General features: G+C 40.0%; 1 protein-coding gene across 2 annotated transcripts; it reads left to right on the forward strand.

Annotated features, from left to right (window-relative positions):
- The first annotated feature begins 1093 nt into the window (after positions 1 to 1093).
- On the forward strand, positions 1094 to 23572 carry TNFSF4 (TNF superfamily member 4). 2 transcript variants are annotated; one of them, XM_086344617.1, is made up of 3 exons: positions 1094 to 1852; positions 19097 to 19145; positions 20887 to 23572. In XM_086344617.1, exons 1-3 carry the CDS (start codon positions 1697 to 1699, stop codon positions 21234 to 21236), a joined length of 555 nt encoding a protein of 184 aa, XP_086200743.1. In that variant the 5' UTR covers positions 1094 to 1696; the 3' UTR covers positions 21237 to 23572. The 2 variants fall into 2 exon arrangements, with proteins under 2 accessions (XP_086200743.1, XP_086200744.1); XM_086344618.1 differs by lacking the exon at positions 1094 to 1852 and adding an exon at positions 2687 to 3640.

Here is a 23572-nt window from a genome sequence, read left to right on the forward strand (position 1 = left end):
TATTTATTTTTCAGATGGTCTCTATTGTTTCCAACAGTTATATTAGGCTTTTTTGTTGTTGTTGTTGCTGTGGCTTTTCTAGTCAGTTTTTGAAATAGTTACCAATTTTAATGTTTATTTATTTAGAACTATTAACTACTACTCAAGAATTAGACTCTCATAGGAATAACTGTTTAGAATTAAGTTTAGATGGAACTTGACTTCCAGTTTTGGCTTGGAGTATGTAGTGTAGTGTCTTAGTCACCGCATAATTCAGACGAAAACTTAAAGACCAGTATGTTCTGCAAATGCAAGGTAAGATGATTATAATGAGGGTATCAATTCATATACTAATTGATTCAAACTGTTATTGTATTAATAAATGTACTTTCCATTTCCTATAAGCTGTTTCCCTTTTGATTGTGCCTCATAACCAATTTTCTATAAAAATAGGTTGCATATGACAGCTCATTTATTTTGTTGATATTAAAAAATTTTTCTCCCTTCCCTTCTTTAAATATCTGTTGAGCAGCTGTTGGGGAGCTCAGAGAGACATACTGGCCCGTGGAAGAGTTGTTGTATCTTAAACAGCCCCTTCCAGTGTACCTGTGCTGTCCAGTATAGCATAGCACTTACTGTGTACTCAGTAAATATCTATTAATTTGAACTTGCCATTATCAATAATTTTATCATTTATTTCATTTAATCATTCATTTCAGTGGTAAAGGGTAAGTAGTGCCTACTGGTAGGGTACTCTTACTTTCCAAATTCTAAGTCTACCCCTGGCCTCAAAGAAAGATACAACCTTCAAAGCTTATTTGAAGCTATTCATTTGTTCATTCACGCAAAAATTATGTATGAAGAAATGTAAAGTAGAGAAGAGGGGAAAAAGTCAGGATACTCTTCTGCTTCTTTCCTGCTATGCTTAAAATTAGTCATATAAGTATTTACTGAATTTGCCTCAAAGATGAAATGAGAAAAAGATAGTAGACTGTTTAGCACAGGGTCTGACACATTGTATATGCTCAGTATATACTAGTTTATTTATTATAATACCTTGAACTAAAACTAGAGGATCGCACTCCTTTATTCTGCATAATTTGCCATCCTATCTTCATCTTTTCTTTTTCTTTTTTTCACTTCAAGGATGGTCTTTGTGTGCCTTTTTTTCCTGAATCTGTAGAATGGGTTCTATGCTTAGTTACCCAATGAAGTTCAGGCAAGAACTTAAGCTAGAATTTTCCTTAAATTTCTTCTATGATTTAAGACACCTTGGGGAAGAGATAGGTGAGCTTCTACATCAACGGATGATGATTTTTATCTTTATCAAGTGACCCACAATTTGGTTACTGGTGCAATGAGAAATTAAGAAAATAGCACACTTTTATGACTGTCTTTTCACAGTCACTCAAATCAGAACTGGAATGCCACAAAAACAACTCCCTGTTAGCCCAGAGAAAAAAAAAGAAAGAAAGTAAAGGGGAAATTCAGATTAGTCACAAAGAAGTTCCCCCGCCTGCCTGCAAAAGCTGAAGCATTAAAACTGAGAGAGTCCTCTCTGCTCTTTCAATCGCCTCTTATCTCTGGCCCTGGGACCTCTGTGTGTCTTCTGATTGATACACCTTGTGTTGGCTTCATCTCCTTCTTTGTGGGGAAGAAGTCGGTTCTCCCTCAGGTTTCCCCCTGTCACGGTTTTCATCGTCCCTGCATCCAGATTATGAAGATGGAAGGGGTCCAACCCCTGGACGAGAATGTGGGAAATGTACCAGGCCGGAGATTCTTGAGGAACAAGCTATTGCTGGTGGCCTCCATAATTCAGGGGCTGGGGCTTCTCCTGTGTCTCACCTACATCTGTCTGCACTTCTATGCTCAGGTAAGATGCACCAACCAACATGTCCTTTCCTCCAGCTCAGGCTGATGGCAGCTCCAAATGTCACTTGGAAATAGTCTGACACCAAAATTGTTTTCCCTTTTCTGCTCAAATATTGTAAAATGTGGTCAAGCACCCTTGTGTCTCTCTTTTCCTTCCTTTTTTTCAGCAGTGGCCGTGGTGAGGCACAGTGGAGATAGGGCAGGGGCACTGCTTCTGAATTAATCTTTTTCTTTAAAACACAAAAATCCTGGTATTCTTTTGTGAACTATCACTTTGAAGCTTTGAGTCCCTGACATACCTACTTGGTTTATCTGTTCTGCTAGTAAGCGACTGATCAGGGAATTAATGTAAAAAGGAAATAATAAATTTTTTATTTCCTTTTTACATTATTATACTTTCTCATTGTATTCATAAACACCATAGACTCAAGGAGATATGCTTTCTGAAGAATGCTGAAGGTATCAATATTAAGTTCTTTTAAATAGCTAACCTGTATATATTTAAGAGCAGAGATATATATGTTCATGTCTGTATGTGCACATGGCTGAACGTTTATCCCAACAACTTAATCAGATAGTGTTTTTCAGTCTTTCTCTACCAATCACAACTTACTGACATCACTTTGTCCAATACATTATGTAGTGGAGGATCATCATTTTAGTATTCCCTCCCACCCCTTAATGAAGAAATTCTTTCCATTTTTCCATCTCTTTATTCTGGTCCCGTTTACATTATTATTTTTTTCATAGTTGTTCATATATAAAAACATTATTAGCTTTTTAAGGATGTTCTTGACTGCAGGAGATTCCACTGAAAAAGAAAATAAATGTGTAGTGGCCTTGTGTTCCCTTGTTGGGGCTAGTCTGATAATTCTTGTTTGCCTGGTGGTTGCTCTTGGTTAGAAAAGACTCTCACTTGTATAGGTCAGACAATGAGAACTTTCATTTCTGATGGCCAGGTCAGAGACTGGGTACCTCAAATTAGATCAGGATAAGATGAGCAGAGTCCTAGAAGATGCCTGGGCTTGTCTCTGTCTACAGGAAACGGGTTTTCGGTTCCTGCAGTCTAATGGGGGTGCGGTCGTGATCACTGTCCCACAGAGGGTGCTCGTGTCTCCAAATTCCCGAAGGGTTCTAGTGTCATGCTCAAGTCTGCAGACCAGTGAGCACCCCAGCACACCCATACTGTCTTCATCACGCCACACATTTCCTTCTCTGCGCAGAACCCTTTGGGTGAAATTAGAGTAGGTGATTTTGGGGAGAGGGTGTCGGGGGAGGAGCAAAGTGTCCATGGCAGGATGCCCAAGACAAAGACCGGAATTAGGCTCTTCCGAGAAGAAAACAAAGAGAGTAACCCAAAATAGAACAGCTGAGTTTATTCACCAGGTCCGGGAGCCCTGAGACTGCTTTTTGAAACAACCGCAGTGTTACATATTTCCTTGCACTGTGGGATGATTAAAAAAAAAACAAAACAAAACAGAACAGATGGCCCCAGTCAAGTCTCAACAGTTAATTGCACTAGGGCTCAGAGAATGGGAGAGAGCAAAACATGAAACAGATACAGATGTGTAGCTAGCTGGTGGCAGGGGGCCACCCTGGAATATCAGTACCCAGAGGAGGCAGAGGAGAGGGGTTCTTTCTAGCAAGTCACCCAGCAATTCTGTGCTAGATCGTGGAAGGACAGCTGAATGCTGGCTTCTAGGATACTGGAATTCACGGTGAGCTGATCTTTGGGAGAGAATTAGCTTTCTCTGGTCCTGGCACAGAAATGGAAGCAAAGATGGAAGAGGTACGTTTGAGCTGTTTGCTCAAAAAACGTCTTCTTATATACTCTAGATACAAAATTTTCTGTGGCTCAGATATTTGAAATTGTTCACTTGACATTAATTATTTTCTCATTTCTCACTAGACTGTTTTAGCTAACACAGTTTCTTATACTATTAAGGAGACCCAAGGCAGCACGATGTGTCCTTAATCGTAATCTCATACACTTTGTTAAGGGAAAAAATAGCTTAGAGAGGTCATGTGTGTTTTTCCCAGAACTTGATCGGTCATGGTGGCAGCAGTGTGTAGAGGAGAGAGACTGAGAGAAAAGGGTATAAAGTAACTGCTGAAGAAGGAACATAGACTAGGAGGTTTTCTAAATTCATGGGTAAGATTGTTTTGGATTTTGGTTGAAGGATAGATAGGTGGGGATGCCTATCAAAGCTCTACTTTTATAAGACATTGTATTACAGTGATCTATAGAGGAGATGAAATAGAGCTGAAATACTCATCATTTACCTAGTTAAATTGGATCTCTTTTATTGTAGGAGAAAGATATTTGGGCAATAATCATGATTTTTCCTCATTTCTTAGATTTAATTTTTAACTTCATAAAAATTTTCCTGTGTGGATGACTCTGTGAAAAAAAAAAAAAGATATGTAACTGTTAAACTCCATTTGGCAGTCAGCCTTCCTTTCAATCAAGTTTATTTAGTAATCTTTGTTTTCTTACCACTTGGTTAAGTTTTACTATGTGAAAAGCAGAAGTTTTTGTTTTTGAGATGGCAGATAAAAAGACCTTACCCACTCCTTATATAATTCACTTCCCTCTTTGGACCCTGATTTTCTCATCTGAAAAATGAGGCAGTTGGATCAAATGGTCAGAAATATCTCTTCCAGGTCAATATCCTGTGAATACTCATAAAATGGGTATGAGGATCTGAGAAATACAAATCTAAGTGAACAGATTTTTGTGCCTAAGCTTATAGAAACCCTGGTTCCTAAGAAGGGACTGGAGGAAATCAGATTTGTACATATACATGTAATCTGTATTTATTCATATACTATGCACATTTCTAAATAACTTATTCTGGATTAGCAAAATACCTTATTTAGAAAGGGGAAAGAAATAGACACTAGAATAATATCCATGATGCAAGTTACAAAATTGAGTCACAAAAACCAATACAATTATTGGGGCTGCCGCTTAAAGTATCAGGCTTCCAGGCTTCCCTGTAACTTCAGCTGGGAATGATGGCAGAAAAAAGCTGATGTATAAGGTGAGAAGCTTTTGTAAATTATACCCATGTATCTCAGAGCTATTGAAGCTGGGCTCTTCCAAGATCTGTATCAGAGCACTTGAAAGATGTGCTTTTAGTGATTATTTGTCAGCAAATCCCACCCACAGTTAAAAGTTTATATTCTTACCGCTTTTATTCCTGGAGAAGACAGAAAGGGAGGTCATTGAGCTGACCAGTTCTGTATCAACAATGGCCAGAGTTAGAATTCAGTTTCTTGGTGAAGTTTCAGACTATAACTTGGACTTTATATCCTTTAGAAAGAATAAGAGGCATTTTTGCTTAAAAATTTTTGTCTCAGATTTTAGGTCAAATTAAATGTGTCCCCATGTGATTTTAACAAGTTTTTAAAGACATTTTTAATGATAGACATGGAAATAAATAATTTTCAGTGCAATTGAATTTGCATTTTATAAGCAGTTTTATGGGCTTCCCTGATAGCTCAGTTGGTAAAGAATCTGCCTGCAATGCGGGAGACCCCGGTTCAATTCCTGGGTTGGGACGATCCCCTGGAGAAGAGATAGGCTACCCACTCCAGTATTCTTGGGCCTCAGAAGCCTGGCACAATGTAGTCCACAGAGTTGCAAAGAGTCAGACGTGACTGAGCGATTGAACTCAACTGAAGCAATTTTATGGGCTTCCCTGGTGGTTGAGATGGTAAAGAATCTGCCTAAATACAATACAGGAGGTCCAGGTTCGATCCCTGGTTGGAAAAATCCCCCTGGAGGAGGGAATGGCAATTTTATGGGAATTAAAAAGAAACACCTGAAGTATTGAACTGATTTGTCATTAAGTATTTTGAGGCTCTTAAAGGAGATACTACTGAAAATGTATAGACTTATTAGGTTGAACAGACATTAGACACAGTCCACTTGCAGATAGGAAAACAGAAACTCAGGGAGGATAGAAGCTGGAGAAGGAGGTGATGCTTCAGCTGATATTAGGAGTAGAGGGACTTCCTGGTGGTCCGGTGGTTAAGACTTTGCCTCCCAATGTAGCGGGTGCAGGTTTGATCCCTGGTCGGGGAACTAGGATCCCACATACCTTGGGGCCAAAAAACCAAAACATAAAGCAAAGACAGTCTTGTAATAAAGTCAGTAGAGACAAAAAATGATCCACATCAAAAAGTCTTAAAAAATAGTAGAAATTCTTTAAATAGACAAGAGGAATGATGGTGGCTGGGTAGGGGCAGAAGGCTTTCTAGGTAAAAAGGCAAGTTGTTCAGAATGGTTGCAGGTGAGTGTTCATTGGAGAAAGTGGACGAAGATAAAGTTGAAAATCTAGGTGGAGACAGGACACAAAGGGTCTTGTGACGTGTGCTAAGGGAACAAACGGCATTCCATTCTGTATAAAAGAAAATACAGGAAAAATTACCCAAGTTGTTGCTTCTCCAGATTTCACTTCTTTTGCATGGTCTGCTGCTGCTGCTAAGTCACTTCAGTCGTGTCCAACTCTGTGCGACCCCATAGACGGCAGCCCAGCAGGCTCCCCCGTCCCTGGGATTCTCCAGGCAAGAACACTGGAGTGGGTTGCCATTTCCTTCTCCGATGCATGAAAGTGAAAAGTGAAAGTGAAGTTGCTCAGTCGTGTCAGACTCTTTGCGACCCCAGGGACTGCAGCCCACCAGGCTCCTCCATCCATGGGATTTTCCAGGCAAGAGTACTGGAGTGGGTCGCCAGTGCCTTCTCCGCTTACATGGTCTACATGCAGGCAAATACAGAAAATGTGTCTCATCTCACGTAGCGCTAGGGGGCACCACAGTAAAACTAACAGTTCTCAAATAACTTTTAAAGAGAACCCACTCTTTTTTTTTTTTTCCTGAGGAGTTAAGATTAGAACACTTTTCTCAAGAAGCCAAGTGCTCATCCATGTGTAAGAGGATGGACAATATCAGGAGCACCTAATATTGTTCACTGTTTATGCAGTGATGATATTTTCTACAAGAAAAATTTAGATATCGGTTCTGACCCAAGTACCCAAAATAGGACAGAGATTGGACAGGAATCATGCTGGAAAATGTCAAGTATATACACATGAATAGAAACAAATGCACAGACTCAGAGGAGAGATGTAAAGTGAGCAGAGAGGCTCTTGGTATAGACCTTGGAATATAACCTCCCTATTCCTCTGACATCAGCTCCTAGCTGCTAGCCCTGAGTAGACCTAGCCTTGCCTAATGCCTGACCACATTGCCCTTCCAATTCTGTTTCTTTTAATAGAAATTATTTCTGTATCCCTCACTCTCAGAGAACCCGCAGGTTCCCACCCACTTCAGGAATTTTGCATTCATGGCTAATGAATGTTAATCTTCTGGGACCATTTAGGTTGAGGGAGCCATGTACAGTATTCAGTTCAGTTCAGTTCAGTTCAGTCGCTCAGTCGTGTCCGACTCTTTGTGACCCCAGGGACTGCAGCACGCCAGACTTCTCTGTCTATCACCAACTCCCAGAGTTTACTCAAACTCACGTCCATTGAGTCGGTGATGCCATCCAACCATCTCATCCTATGTCATCCCCTTCTCCTCCCGCCTTCAGTCTTTCCCAGCATCAGGGTCTTTTCAAATGAGTCAGTTATTCGCATCAGGTGGCCAAACTATTGGGAGTTTCAGCTTTAGCATCAGTCCTTCCAATGAATATTCAGGACTAATTTCCTTTAGGATGGACTGGTTTGATCTCCTTGCAGTCCAAGGGACTCTCAAGAGTCTCCTTCAACACCACAGTTCAAAAGCATCAATTCTTTGGCACTCAGCTTTCTTTATAGTCCAACTCTCACATCCATACATGACTACTGGAAAAACCATAGCTTTGATTAGATGGGCCTTTGTTGGCAAAGTAATGTCTCTGCTTTTTAATATGCTGTCTAGGTTGGTCATAACTTTTCTTCCAAGGAGCAAGTGTCTTAATTTCATGGCTACAGTCACCATCTGCAGTGATTTTGGAGCCCCAAAAGTTAAAAATCTGTCACTGTTTTCATTGTTTCCCATCTGTTTGCCATGAAGTAATGGGACCAGGTACCATGATCTTCATTTTCTGAATGTTGAGTTTTAAGCCAACTTTTTCACTCTCCTCTTTCACTTTCATCAAGAGGCTCTTTAGTTCTTCTTTGCTTTCTTCCATAAGGGTGGTGTCATCTGCATATCTGAGGTTATTGATATTTCTCCTGGCAATCTTGATTCCAGCTTGTGCTTCATCCAGTCCAGCATTTCTCATGGTGTACTCTGCATATAAGTTAAATATGCAGGGTGACAATATACAGCTTTGATGTACTCCTTTCCCAATTTGGAACCAGTCTGTTGTTCCACATCTGGTTCTAACTGTTGTTTCTTGACCTGCATACAGATTTCTCAGGAGGCAGGTACAGTGTTGTTATTCCTATTTAGGAAATGAAAGGATAGCAGCTGAATAGCAAAGTAGAAAGGTTGTTTCTCATAGTCACAGATAAAATATATGGTAGTGTTGGGATGGAATTGGATTCCCCAATATCTCATGGCTTGTGTGTATCTCATGGCTTGTGTGTTTTGTTTGTAGCTAAATGAAGGAATTAAAACACTTTTTATAAAAAAATGCAACATATCTTCTCAAAATTTTAGGGAAGTCATTGAGGTATAGGAGAGAATACATTGGATCAGGAACTAGAAGATTCAGTCCAGTGTTTTAGCTTTGTGACTCTGGGTAAATTCCCTGAAATTCCCCAAGTATCAATGTAATCATCTTCAAAACTGGAATTTGATTATTGTGAGGAACAAATCTGTTACAGAGCTTTGTAAATGTTAAATTTACTATTATTTATAAACATGCTTCTATAAGCATAACACCCACTAAAATGTTTACCTTGTAGCACACATGCAATGCCATAACTCAGATCTCAGAAAGCATATCATAGGTAGGGTCAACCTTAACTTCATGAATTTGGCTTTCCTACTGTAATTTTTAAGATTAAGAAAAACCCCTTGAAATAATTTTAGTTTATTTGAATTTAGATGTCTAATTAAGATGGCCATGGCTGTATTAGCAAAGTAAAAATGAAGGGGAGAATTTATGAGCATATAAAATATTATCAGGTTAGTGTCTGAAAGTGGCTCAGAAATCTAAAATGACACACTTAGAACACATGGCCCAGATGGGTTCCAGCTCCCCTTACATTAATGTAGTTCATCCAATTCTCTAATAACTTGGTTGCCAAGTAAGGCAAGTTTGATGTGTTATTAATTTGTATAAATTTGTCTCGCTTTGATGACATTGAAAATGCTAGTTAAGAACACACTCTGACAGAAAGAGCAGCAAGTAGACCCAAACTTTAGTTCTTCCAGTACTAATTGAATAAGGGCTATGGATAGAAAGCTTCACTCCTAGGATGTTATATAGGTGGGTATCTGGGGGGATGAGTGTAAATGATATACCCTCCGGCTGGGCTGTCCTGTAGGTCACATAGCATGAGCCTACAGAACCTAAGATCAAAATGAAAATGACAATTAACATTGCAAAAAATTATAAGCATCAAAATAGTCACCAAGGGAAATTATAAAATCTTTACTGGGTTATAAAAGAAGTCGTAAAAGACATGTTTTACTGCTCAGTAATGTAAAGTATATTTTGAGTTAGCAGTGTGTTGGGTGGTTAATGTTTTTAATTTCCAAGGCCTGTAAAAATCTTAATCTGGCCCTGAATGTGGTATGATGAAGGCTGGAAACCCAGCTCTTTTTAGGGAGAGGTTGACAGGCATCACTCCTGGTGCTACTTGCAATACCATCTCTGGTTTTGTGATCTTGTCCCTGCATTGTCCTTACTTCTTCACTCTGACCTTGGATGGTGATAGATATTCGTAGGCAGTTTTACAATGAGGAAATCTGAGGCATAGAGACTTGTCTAGGTCAATATAGGAAGGTCTGGTTATAAATCAGGACTAGGTTTAAATTCTAGTCCTGTCTCTTTCCATTACACCTGGCCAAGACTCCGTAGCTCTAAGCTGTAAGCATTTTACCTGGCTGTTTTAAAATTTTTTCCTTTCCTGACATTAATTGCTTATGTAGAAAAACTGGGGGAAGATTTATAACCTGGAATCAAAGGGAGAAAGATTCTTTTAAAAAAAGAATCTCCTGCCACAAATTCAAATAACACAATCAATGAAGCTTTAACAAATGTGTGATACCTTATAGGTTAGTATGATAAAACAAATCATTGCCATGTATGATTCATTCATAGAAGAGAAAGGGGACTGGGATTGGGGCATTGGCTCAGTCATTTATCCACTCCAAGCTCTACTTTTTTTTTTTAAACAGGAGATGAGACTATATAATCTCCATGGGCCTTTATAGTTCTGTCAGACTGATTTGAAGAATTATTTTAATGTTGTAAGTGTGATTTTACACTATATGCAAATATCTTTTCAACCAGGGTGGCACTGCAAATTTGGTGGCTTAAAAGAAATGTAACCTTTCACAGTTTTGGAGGATAAGTATTCAAAGTCAATGTGTCAGCAGTACCCTGCTGTGTCTGAAGGCCATAGGGAAGAATCCTCCAGGATCCTTCTGTGCCTCTTTCTAGCTTCTGAGGGCTCCCAGCAATCCTAAGCGTTCCCTGGCTTGATAGTACTGGGTAACCTAGTTGAATACAGCTCTTCAGTAAGAATTTCACAGAGGGCTAGATTCAATAGCTAGTTTCTTGATTGGGATTATAAAGCGAGCATACTTTGATTTTTGCATCAGGTGCTTCATTTCTCTTCCATTATTTAGCAGGAAGGCTTTAGTTTAAAATGTCATTATCATTATTGTTATTGCCACCACCATCATCGCTCCACTGCTGTTCTGTGATGATTTTTACTAGTCACCAGTCTTAGTTCACACCATAATGTAGCTTGAGGATTATTTAGCTTTACTGCAAATGAGGCTAAGAGCCTCATTGCATAAACAATACAAAAGATACTCATGATTCTTTATTAACTATCAGAGGGAGCCACTTGGGGAGAAAACCTGTTCTTTTGTTACGGCTGAGGGATTTATTATCGTGTATTATTGTGTTGAAAAGATCTTGGGTTCAAACGATCTTCTTATCCACCAACAGTTTGGTTTTTTTCTTTTGAATGTTATGATTTTCCTAATCTCTGGTATTGAAAAAGTCCTTAGATAGTCCCCATTCCACTCTGCTTATTCAACCATCTTAATTGAGAGTTAAAAAATGAGGACATAAAAATAAGGAAATTCAAAACTGAGAAAAGGAAGGACTTGTTCTGGCTTACGACCAGACCTGAGTGTTCCATTCCCAGCCCAATGCCTGGTCCATTTCTACTAGGTTGCCTTTCCAAGGCAACAGTGCCTACTCTTTTATACGGCCAATGAGATGGAGAATGAGTAACTTCAGATAGAAAGATACTGATCATAATAATTGTGCTATCCCCTTTGTACTCAAGGATGAATGGGGCAGTTTAAAAAAAACCTCGAGCCACATATGGTTTTGGCTAGTGTCCCCTGGAAGAGGGCATGGCAACCCACTCCAGTATTTTTGCCTGGAGATTTTCCATGGACAGAGGAGCCTAATGGGGTACAGTTCATGGGGTTGCAAAGAGTTGTACATGACTGAGTGACTATGCATAGCACAGAGCAAGTGTCAGGGTACAGTCTAAGAGACTCAGTAACCATTTATTTATAAATGCCATTATGTTTAAGGCATTGTAAGATTTATGATAATGCAGTGGGTACCTTGTAAGCCAACTTTTCCAGTTGCTTTGCTGCTGCTGCTGCTGCTGAGTCGCTTCAGTTGTGTCCGACTCTGTGTAGCTCTACGGACTGCAGCCTGCCAGGCTCCTCTGTCCATGGGATTCTCTAGGCGAGAGTATTAGAGTGGGTTGCCGTGCCTTCCTCCAGGGGATCTTCTCGACCCAGGGATCCAACCTAGGTCTCCTGCATTGGAGGCAGATTCTTTACTGCTGAGCCACCAAGGTAAAGACTAGGATATTTTGAAAATTACCTGATTCCCAAGGTGAGGAAGGGAGTTGTTTCTTTTTTTTCAATTTAATTTTTTAAAATTGAGGTATAGTCAATGTACAAGATTATGTAAGTTTTTTCAGGTGTATGATAGTGATTCACAATTTTTAAAGATTGTATTTCATTAATTGTTATTATAAAATGTTGGTTTTACTCCTTGTATTGTACGGTACATGCTAGTAGCTTATTTTACACATGGTAGTTTGTACTTTACAGTTCCTACTTCCCTCTCCTCTCACTGGTAACCAGTTTTTTGTTCTCTATATTTGTGAGTCTGTTTCTTTTTTTTTTGTTATATTCACTATTCTATGGGAGTTCTTAGAAATGTTTTGGCAGACCCCTCTGTTAGTGTACTTGAGGAATTTACAAGCAAATGTGGAAAGGGAAACCCAGATAAAAGAAAATCTTCCCCTTGAGGATATGCAGAATTGCAAATCACAAAATTTTGAAGGTGCGTTCATGTCACATGGATGCTTTTGGTTCATTTGGTTGTTTTTCTGAATACCTGATACTCCTTTTAGCGATCCATTAATTGCTAAGCGTTTGGGACAGTGAAACCACAGTTCCTGTTCTCTGAGATAGAGAGGAGAGGGTCAGTAAGTAGAGGCTGGCCATTACTAAATAAATTTGACAAGAAAAATGCAAGTGGTTAGAGAGAGGGGGCTATATTAGAATATCACATGGGCTGTGTAGTAGAGAGTATAGTAAGAATTTAAAAAGAGGGATTACAGCAAAAAGGTGCTGGCAGCCATGGTGAAGGGTGGTGATAGAGAAAAGAAAGTCTCGAATGACATTTAAAATGGCTTTTCTTTGTGTTCTTTCATCTTAATAGACTCTTTATTCAACATGATTTTCAAAGTCACACATCTTCATGTCTAAGAAATATCACTTTGAGGATAAACTCCTGATTATGGAAGACTGGTCAAATAACCAGTTTTTGTTCATTTCTATTCCTTTCTCTGAGTTGGATTCTGAACTTTCCTGATCAGAAGTCGGGGCCCTACTCTTTGTAAGGGAGTTTCCATCGAGTATACACTAAATCCACCAGGAGAAGAGTCTGCCTTCCCAACCCACTGTAATGGGTAAATATGGAAAATTCCATCTTCCTCTTCGGAGGCTCATTCAGAAACACCCTCAGAGCCTATAAGACTTTGCTTTCACAATCTCTCAGGTCTTCTCTGATTGACGTGAAGCCCATTGCTGGGGGAGGAGACATTCATATCCCTGTGAAGGTTGCATGCTGAACCACGATTCCCATCGCATATCTGTTTCTGCACTGTCCTCCACTGACTCACATCTCATCCCACTCCAACCTGGGATCTTGACTGATAGCAAGTGAGGAAGGGCAAGGCCCACATAGTGAATGCAGAGCCCACTTCCTGGTTTCACATTTGATGAGTATCATTCCCTCCTGCCACAGATACACCCCCTCCAGGACAAATGCCACATGAGTATAAGGCAGCCTCATGCCACATCCCAGTGAGTCAGAATAAGAAATTCACACATTCTAGAGATGAGCTCATGAAGCAAGCAGCACCTTTTGGGGAACATGGTACAGGCTGCTGGATAAATGCTGTATATCAGACATTTCCCATCTTTGTTCTCAGATAGTTCAGTGTTTCAGGTACTGAGAGAGGTCAGGAAAAAGGACATTATTCTGACTCTTCTTTGCATCACCTACTTGCTGCCTACTTTATTTGTCCTGCTGCCCCTTGCCAGAACAGATGCGTCTAATTAGAGTCCAGCTAATGGCTTTGTCAACCTGAACTATACAAACAACCTTGGAGAGTTGACTAAAGAGCTCTTTTCTGAAGAATGTTTAGATACTTTGAGATACATCTGAGTATTTTGACAACTATCAAAAACCTAATCTTTTAATCTTGTTTAGAGTTTAAAATTAAAAATAAATTAATCTTGAACTCTCAGAAAAATGTTTTCATAGGGGTTTTTTACTCTTAAGATAGAATAGAATAAAGAGAAAGGATGTTATCATGAACTTGAGGTTCAATCAAACTCAAGTTAATACCTGTTTATTCCTGAGCAAGTTCTTAACAACACTGATTCTCATTTCTTTCTATCTATAAAACATGAGTAATTATTATTTCTGCTTAATGGTATTATTTTGAAAGCAAAAGTTAATGAGTTTCAGAAAGAGTAATGCACTGCATGGCGTGTTTTAAGTTCTGAGTAAGTTTTTACCGTTTTTCTTGAATATACCAAAAATGGTCTAATTTCTAGACCCTTCCTCTAGGCAGTGCCTTTGGATTCTCTGGGTCCTCTTTCTCTTTCAAGGCCTAAGCCCACATCTTTCCTCCTTGAGCTGCCAAAGCCTGCAGTGGTTTTTTCTGTTCTCTGGAACCTTGTGGCATAAATTGCCTATTGGTCTTTACCAGTGGTTTTATGTGGAGGAATTATCTCCCCAATTGACATACAAGTTTGTCAAAACTAAGGACTGTGTATTCTTTCCCTTTGTGTTCTTAGAGTTGAATGTAATATCTGCCAAATAGTAGGTACTCAATAGTTATCAATGCTATTTCAAGTCACCAGTAATATGACAATCATCTAATCTATTCAATCAACTATTAAATAATACTGATAGTTGAGCACCAGCTTTAGGACAGGCATGATTTTTGCCAAGGGAATGGTTGAAGATATATTTTCTGGATTTGGACCTTTAGGAGTTCACAGTAGAGTGTAGTAATTCTCAAATCTTGAACCTTGGGTGTTTGTAAAAATGAGATTACTGCGTCCATTTAGACCTTTTGAATCAGAATCTTTATGAATAAACTGGAAGTCTACACATTTTTACAGATTTCCCAGGTGACTCTAATGTAAAGGATAACGCTGGACCAGCTGAACTTCAGTTGCATCATCAGCTGCTCCTAGACAGGGCATACACATTACTCAGGCAGTTGGTCAGATAGCCCATGTATCAGCTGCCTCTGAGTACTCTGTGTTCTTGGCTCTATTTATGACAGCCCGCAAGCCTAGGAGGGAAGCCTAAACTTTTGGATTCCCATGATGAGCTCATCATGAGACCATCACCCTGCCAATCTGCTGTGCATGATCACATCTTCCTTCCTCCAACTTGGCACTAAAGTGGACACAAGGAATGGACTATTAGTAAAATCTTCAAAGAAATTTCCCTCCACTTTAAATTTGCATGAGGAGAAGAAAAACTGTTGTTGTGTGAAACAATGAAAGTTGTTCTGGGTTCCAGGGGGCTGGAGTTGAATCCCTTTCCTTCTGTGGGTCTCATTTTCTTCATCTGTAGAATAGTGTTCTGTTGGAAGATGACTTCTTTTATACTCATGCTTCTGAGGCCATCTCACTGAAACTTCAGGACTGTACTTTGATCCTGGTGTACTGACTTACAAGAATTTCTAGTCCCCTTTGAAGATAGTATGAGCTCTTCAGACTTTGCAGATTGAAGAAACTTTGTTCTGTAGCTTGTCCTTACATGAAAGTCCTTTGGGATCTTTGATATAGTCCATTTTTTTCTATTATCTGGTGAAGATATGAGGATTTTTATTTTCTTGATATATATATATATATAAAACTATGCCTGTGGGTAAAATTAATATTATCTGATTTTTTTTTTCTGGTAATTTTTCTTATAAAGCCAGAATCATTTTGTGGTGTTCTTCTGGGCTACAAAGAGCTGGTATTTTAGGGATTTGGTTGTACTTCCTTTCTTTTTTATTAGTTCTCTCATTCTGTAGTCATATATAAAGCTAAATTAGTGTTATATAGGCTAAATTAAGAACATGACATGGATCTTGTCTCCCATGAGCATCCAAGAATAATAGCTGACATTTATCAGCTCCTTACAGTGTTACAGGTCAGGTGCTAAAAATTTACGTATGTGATCTCATTCACAACAACCTTCTGAGATACTGGGTTTACTCTTTCCATTTTATAGATGAAGGAGCTAAAAGTCAGCAAAGTAATGACATTTTCCCAAGAGCACACAGCTAGGTAGTCTTGCAGCGGAGAGGAGACATGTATCTGGTGGTGGTAGAATGAAAATCAGTAGAGTGATTTAAGTTTTTTTCTTACATCAGGGTTCACTCTTGGTATTATACATTTTATGGATTTTAACAAATGAACAATAACATGTACCCACCATTAGAGTATAGTGTAGAATAGTTTCACTGCTCTAAAAATCTTCTATCTTCACCTATTCATCTCTCCCTCCTGCCTCACCCCTGGCAACCACTGCTCTTGAACTGTCTCTGTAGTCTTGCCTTTTCCAAAACATCACACATTTGAAATCATACATTATGTAGTCTTTTCAGATTGTCTTCTTTTACTTAGTAATATACATTTAAACTGTGTCCATGTCTTTCCGTGGCTTGAAAGCTCATTTCTTTTTAACACTGAGTGTTACTCCATTGTTTGGATATATCACAGTCTGTTTATCCATTCAACCTACAGAGGGATATCTTGATTGCTTTTCCTTGACAAGTTTTAACAATAAGAAACAAAGCTATTATAAACATCCATGTGAATAGAGTAATTTTTAAGTACTTGCTATGGGAGACCAGAAGCCAGGGATTTGATTTAGGCCTTGAAGTTGATATTTTCATGGGTAGACATAGATGAAGGGACATTCTTGGTGGAGAGAACAAAGGAAGCAAGTATTTTTTTAATGCTTACCACGTGCCAGGCAAACTCCTGAGTATTTTCACATATGTTAACTTATTTGAGCTTTACAGTCATCTCCTTGAGCATTCCAATAATAATATTCCTTATTTTTACAGACGTGAAAGCTAAAGCTCAGAAGTGGTATATAACATCCAAATTCAACAGAACTAGAGAAGTTACAATTTGAACAAAATTTTATTTCCAGGCCTGCACCCTCTTGTTTTGTCCTACCAGGCTTTATTTAAAGGATTAGAGGAAATAGTTGATTAGAGCATAAAGCACAGAAAGGATATAGGTAGCAGTAATGCTTGACAAGGAGGTTGGCACCAGGCCATAGAAGGCCTTGAAGTGGGCACTGTGGGGGTATTTCTGGGCAGTGGGGTAGTCAGCATGAAGTAATCAGGTTTGGAGGATGAAGGGCAAGGTTGTGGAAGGTCATGGAACAAGAGAAAGAATCATCTTATTTCACAAAATGGCCAAGGCCTGGTGGTGTTGACGCTAGGAAGATGAGAAAATGTGAATTTCTAATCCTGGGTAACCTTCAGGAGGAAAGGAAGCCTGGGGTCAAGTGAATCTACCTAAAACAGGAAGTCCTATGTACTTTCCTTGCTGCCTGTCAGCATCTTGGTCTCAGAATGTCTTCTTGATCATTACCGCTCTGACTTCTCCATCACAGTATTTCAGAACATTGGGAAATGTCATTGTTTTGCAGGAACCTTACGGAAAGTTTACACAGTCAGTCAAATAATCAGATCATGAGGACTTTTAAGTCAGAGAGTTTGACGTAAATTTGGGATGAAGAGGCTTCCTGTTTCTCTCTTTCATTGAAATTGGTGTAGGGTTGCAACTTTTAAAATTTAAATCGTTAACAGTGGTAAAAGGGATGTCTCTGATCTTTGAGGAATTTCTAAAGATGGAAAAAACTGACACCCAGAGGTTATGCAACTTGCCTGAGTACTTGCCTGGCTGGTGTTAGGACCAGGTTGCTGCATGCTGAGCGCTGTGCTCTTTGTGCAGCTGCACAGGCTGTTTCTAACTTCAACAAGGTGGCCAAGAGACCAGCCTGCCCGGAGAGCAGTAGGGGCATTCATTTACCCAGGGAATTATGGTGTTTGGGTAATGTACCTTTTGAGAGGCCTTCTTCTAGAACATCGCTTTAAGCATGAAGGACACTAGTCCAGTCTCACAAACAGTCCACAGAGGGGAGAGAGCCAAAGACTGTCGTCCTGAGTCAGCACCTCTCTGTGTGCTCACCACTGACTAATATTGCTCTAGGGGCCCAGCCACTGGCAGGGCTCAGCCAGGCTCTCCCTTCTTCCTACACCGCCTGTTGGTTTCAGCTTGATGAGGCTTGTGACTTTACGTACAAGGGAAGTAGGGGATTCTTCATCCACGTGGGCAGGCCCCAGTGGACTCCGTTTGACTGCTGCTATGAGTGTGCCAGAAAAGTGGGAAGCAGGGACTCCACACCCCAGAGCATGAAAACAAATTCCTCCCCAGACCTTTGATCCGGACATCTTGCCAAAAATAACCTGGTGGGAGGAGCTGCTGTTCTCTGCAGGCACAATAGGTGGTAGGTTTTTCTGTTTGTTTGTTAGTTTCTATTTCCCTTCTTAGTAGGTAATGTAAAATTTTAAAAATACAAGAAAGTAAGCCATGGAAAATACATGTGCCTCCCACTCCTGTCCTCAGGCTTCTAGTTCCTTTCTCCAGAGGCAGCGCTTTATTCTTCTAGATAAATTCTGTGCCCTCACAAAAACTTTTTTTTCTTTGAACACAAATGGAAATGTACTTTATTCTCCCCTTTGCTTTGGCTTTTTTCACTTAATATATTTTGGAGTTTGCCCCATATTGAAGTTTGTTCTTTTAACCACCAAATTTCCACAGATGTTTTATCTATTAACTTTTCTTTCTTTGTTGCTTTACTTCTTTCTTGCTTTCGAGTTCAAGTTAGGTTTTACACACGACTAAAGAGTAGAGAAAGATCCAACATTTAAAAAATTTACACACAGATCTACTCATCTCTGAAGGGTTTGAAGAGTTTTTATTGCCTGTGGGCCCTGAAGGTAGGACACTCTTAATCCTGTTTTACAGTGAAAAAGAGAGCAGCCAGGAGGCTCCCAGACTTCACTCCTAGTCCATTCTGGGAGTCTGTGACCATGAAGGATTGACTGGTCACAACCTTGTCCATGAAGAATCTCTATGACTGAATGGGTTTCTTAACAAGATAACTTTTAAGTGCTCTATTATCTAAAATGGGAAATTGGGGCTCAGGGAGCCAAAATAATATACCAAGGAAGAGTTTGGCAAGTGAGGACAGATCTTACTTAGATGCTTGCATGAAAGAGCAGAAGACTCCTAACTTACCTTATGAAATGTTACAGAAAAGCAATGGGGGCAGGCGGAAGGCTGCGTCTAACTCACATAGAAAAAGGCAAGTCTCTTCTCAAGTCAGTCCCTTTACCTGCTGCATTTCTGCTTCATAGGATGGATGTGACTCGTCAATTCTACTTGTTCATTTTTTTTCCCTAAAAATATATCCTTTTTCTTTCTTTAGGTGCCATCTCAGTACCCTCCAATCCAGAGTATCAGAGTACAATTTACCAGTAAGTATTGTCAAAAGTTTAGTTGGTTCATAGTTTTAAAAGAATCTTCTCTCCAGCTTCTTAATTTCCCCTAGAACATAAGATCTCTCCATTTTCTTAGGGAAACATTAAATCCTGAAATTTTTGGGGCCTGCATATTATTTTCATTAAGGTCAAAGAAGAAAAGGGGAGTAATTAGTTAACAGATAAGTGCTTGTCACTATACAGATTACATTATATTCCTCACTTAATCCTCCTAGGAACCCTTTGAGTAGAAATTACTCTCACTTTTTTTAGGTAAGAAAACGAAGGCTTCTTACAAGTCTGTCTGGCTGTAAGATATGTCATTCCCCAGTAATTCTATTACAGGACAAAATTTTACCTTAATGAGAGTTGGGGGACTTAAAGGCAATGTGATAACTCTAACAAGAGAACATTATTTGGATCCAAGATTAATACTAGGACAACCACCAGTGGTTTATGTATGGATATTCATTTATTAAGTCCTCTTGAGCCAAAGGAAAGTATATCTTGCCTTCTATAAGTGATCCTCGTTTTCAATTCAAAGTATTTCTCAGGGACTTGATTCACAGCAAGAATTACTGAATTGTGCCCAGCAGTGGGAACTTACTCTTTCTTATCACCGAGGGACATGGTCCAGAGTGGAGATTTTGAAGTGTCGTTACTTGACCATTCCAGGTGATACTGAGGCTGCCATGGAAATGGAAGACATTTAGTTTTTGATTTATGCTTGAAATGGCCCCACACAAAGCTGTTAAAGTTATCATTCTGTGTTCTGCTGCTCTTCCTTTTCTTTTTCCTGTGGCAACCACTATTCCCAAGGCACCTTCCAGTAAAAACTGACAATAAAAAGGTAGAAGGGAGAAATAAGTCTATGTTCTTGAGCTCTTATATCAGAACCTGAACCCACAGACTAAGCTTTACTTAGTATTGAAGCATAACTAAGCTTAAGTGATTGTTGACGAAGGCCAGTAATACATGTTGTTGGGAAGTCTAGTTGCCAGGGCATGTGAAGAATTTTCATTTCATGGTGACATGGAGAGAAGAATAAAAGAAAAGTGAAAGTGTTATTCACTCTGTTGTGTCCAACTCTTTGCAACCCAATGGACTGTAGCCCATCAGGCTCCTCTGTCCGTGGAATTCTCCAGGCAAGAATACTGGAATGGGTAGCCATTCCCTTCTCCAGAGGATCTTCCCAACCGAGGGATCAAACCCAGGTCTCCTGTGTTGCAGGCAGATTCTTTACCATCTGAGCCACCAGGGAAGCCTGGAGAGAGGATAAAGAGTTAAAGCGATTACTTTGTGTGGACGGGGTGTGCAGGACCCAGGCAAGAGGCACTTCCACCACCCTTTGCCCTAATCAATCCATTGAACAAAGAAGGCAGCACTGAAGTTGCCAATACCTCCTGATTTTGAAAAAATCAGGGAAACCTTGAGAGTCCATTTCCTGCCACAGGTGTGTTGTGACAACTGCCAGTTGCTGTAATCTTTCCACTCTTGAATCCCAGCCCCCTCTGAAACTCTCTTGGCTACTAGTATTAGCTTTGCCTTTTCCATTCCACAGGGAAAGTGGATTCCAACCCTCATGTAGAAACATAGTCTTCTCTTCTTTTATTCTTTTCAAAATCTGTCCTTATCATTTTCTCTTCATATGTTTCTAGACATATTGGATGATTGTTGCTTAATGCTGAGTTAAGGAGTCATTCTTTGTTTTTTTTTTCTTTTACCCTACCCTCCTTAGAGTGTGAGAATGAGAACGGTTTCATCATCACATCCCCAGACGCGGATGGAACCATGAAGGTGCAGAACAACTCAATCATCATCACCTGTGATGGGTTCTATCTCATCTCTCTGAAGGGCTACTTCTCCCAGGAACTCAGCCTCAGGCTTCTGTACCGGAAAGGTCGGGAACCTCTCTTCTCCCTGAACATGGTCAAAATTGTTGACTCTGTCACAGTGGCCTATCTGCGTTTTAAGGACAAAGTCTACCTGAATATGACCACTCAGAATGCCTCCTGTGAAGACATCCAGGTGAATGGTGGGGAGTTGATTCTCATTCATCAAAATCCTGGTGGATTCTGTGTCTACTGAGGACCTGATGGCTGCACCCAAGCCAGGAACCAGCATGAAGGCCACACTGGGGGTGGACAGGACCCTGATTCTTCCTTGGGAGTGGAGGTGTTGTCCCAGCTCAGCCCTCATATTTGGCCACGTGAGATGTGACCAGAAGCAGATCACTCCTACCCCCACTCAGGGATATTTAAAACTTATTTTTACATACCAATTAACTTTATGTATTTATCCTGTATCTTCTAAATCACCTAACCCTCCTCATCCCTCAAGATTGCCTCAAGCCTGTTAGGCACCTCCGCCAGAGTGAGAAAAAAGGTGCCTCTTCCTCAAGATGTTGTTCCTTTGGTCAGGAAATTATCGTAATAAACTTTCATTATTGAAAAAGACACTTGACTACCATTTGTCATCTGACACTGTCAAAATGAAGAAGACCAGGGAGAGGGGTTTTGAATCTGCCAAAGCCAGTGGACTGACTGCTTGCAAGCAGAGGTGCCTCTCCAAGGTGAGATTTGTTGTAGTCTGCATAGTGCCCCAATCTCTGTCTCATGTGGAGGAATTCAAAAGGAAAATCACCTCATCAACAGCTGTCAGGACTTGATGAAGATAGCTGGCTAAGTAATACTCCGCTCTGGGCTTTTTTTTTCCCCCTTGTTTTCTCCATTTTGCTCTCCCAGCCTCCAAATATTCTTGATAGAAATTTACCTTCAAAGAACCGTCTCGGGGGTGTGATGCTTGAAAAACCTAATCAGTGTTTTAAGGAAAGCTGATGAGACTTTTCTAAGCTGGGAGAGTGAGATAATTTATTGTGAGGGTTATCTTTATCACACCGGAGTGCAGTGAAACCGCACCTCTCAGGATAAGTCAGTGGACATTTGAATAGTCTGGGGAGGAAATCACGTTTGCCACAGAGAGGCAGTGTAACGCATGCCTAATGCTGAGATACATACTCAGCCCCACATCTTGTGCTCAGGTACCACCTTGCTAGTTTCAAAAAATTGCTTTCGGTGAATTGTCCCCCCACCCTTGGGCTGTGCTGCATGGCTTACAGGATCTTATTTCCCCAACCAGGGACTGAACCCAGGCCCACAGCAGTGAAAGTGCCAAGTCCTAACCATTGGACTGCCAGGGAGGTCCCCGACATGAATTGTTCTATGATACATGTCTTGACTACTTAGAGGATTTAAATGTGTGTGTGTGTGTGTGTCTACTTGTTTGTTATTGACTGTTCTGCAAAGTCAAAGTTATTCAGAGTGGTTGCTAATAAGTACATGTTTATCACTGTAGATAATATTTAAGAAAATACATGTTTTTTAAGTTTAGAGTTTCTGACTGTATTTTTTCTGGACATATGCATTCCAGGCCAAAGCTTAATTGTTTTGTGAGTTGGCTGTCTTTTGTGCTATGGCCTCTCCTCACAGGTGCCCCCTCCTTTTAGGTACACATGGCCTGCTTCTCCCATGCTGGCCTCCTTCAGCAACACAGGGACACTTCTTCCAGCTTCCACCCATCAAAGTACATGTGTCCCATTTAAATCATTCAATCAAAGGGATAATAAACCTTTTTCTGAAAACAGTGGAGTTTTGTGTAAATGAAAAGTCAGGAGATTGGAATTCTAATTTTGACTCTGTTGCTAACTGGCCACAGGACCCTGGACCCTGGACAACTAATTTCCTATTTTGGGATCCTGCTTTTTTCTCTTGTCTCTAAAATGAATGATCATTTTAGAATCTTATGCTCATAAAGCTAAATGTGAATGTACATAGTAAATTCCTATGTACTGGTCGCTGTGAGTCAAGATGTATAATCTCTTTTAATGTGTGGAATAATTTTTTTTTTTCTCGACAACCTAGTATTTTCCCTCAGCATTTTTGGTGATTTCTGTGAGCATGCATGCATGCTGTCGTGTCTGACTGTTTGCAACCCCATGGGCTGTAGCCCGCCAGGCTCTTCTATCCATGGAATATTCAAGGCACGAATACTGAAATGGGTTGCCATTTCATTCTCCAGGGAATCTTCCCAACCCGGGATCAAACCGAGGTCTCCTGTGTCTTCTGCATTGCAGGTGGATTCTTTGCCCGCTGAACCATTGGGGAGGCCCCGATTCCTTTGAGAACAGTTGCCAGTTGTTACTTAGTGACTTTCTGTTTAGGGAATGACTGAAAGGATTCCAGTCTTGATTCAAATCATAATTTGTTCTTAAGCATATCGGGCAGGTCCCCTATTTTAAATCATAGTTTTGTATTTAGTGCTCTCCTGGCTCTCAGAGAGTGTTAATATTAATATTAATAATATAGCTAATAATAATATTGATATTTACATGGAAACAAATAAAAGATCTTAGAATTCACTACTGA

This window comes from Bos grunniens, chromosome 16 (assembly GCF_055505025.1).
Source record: "Bos grunniens cultivar Pamir isolate PY7600 chromosome 16, Bosgru_T2T1.0, whole genome shotgun sequence".
Taxonomy (NCBI): domain Eukaryota; kingdom Metazoa; phylum Chordata; class Mammalia; order Artiodactyla; family Bovidae; genus Bos; species Bos grunniens.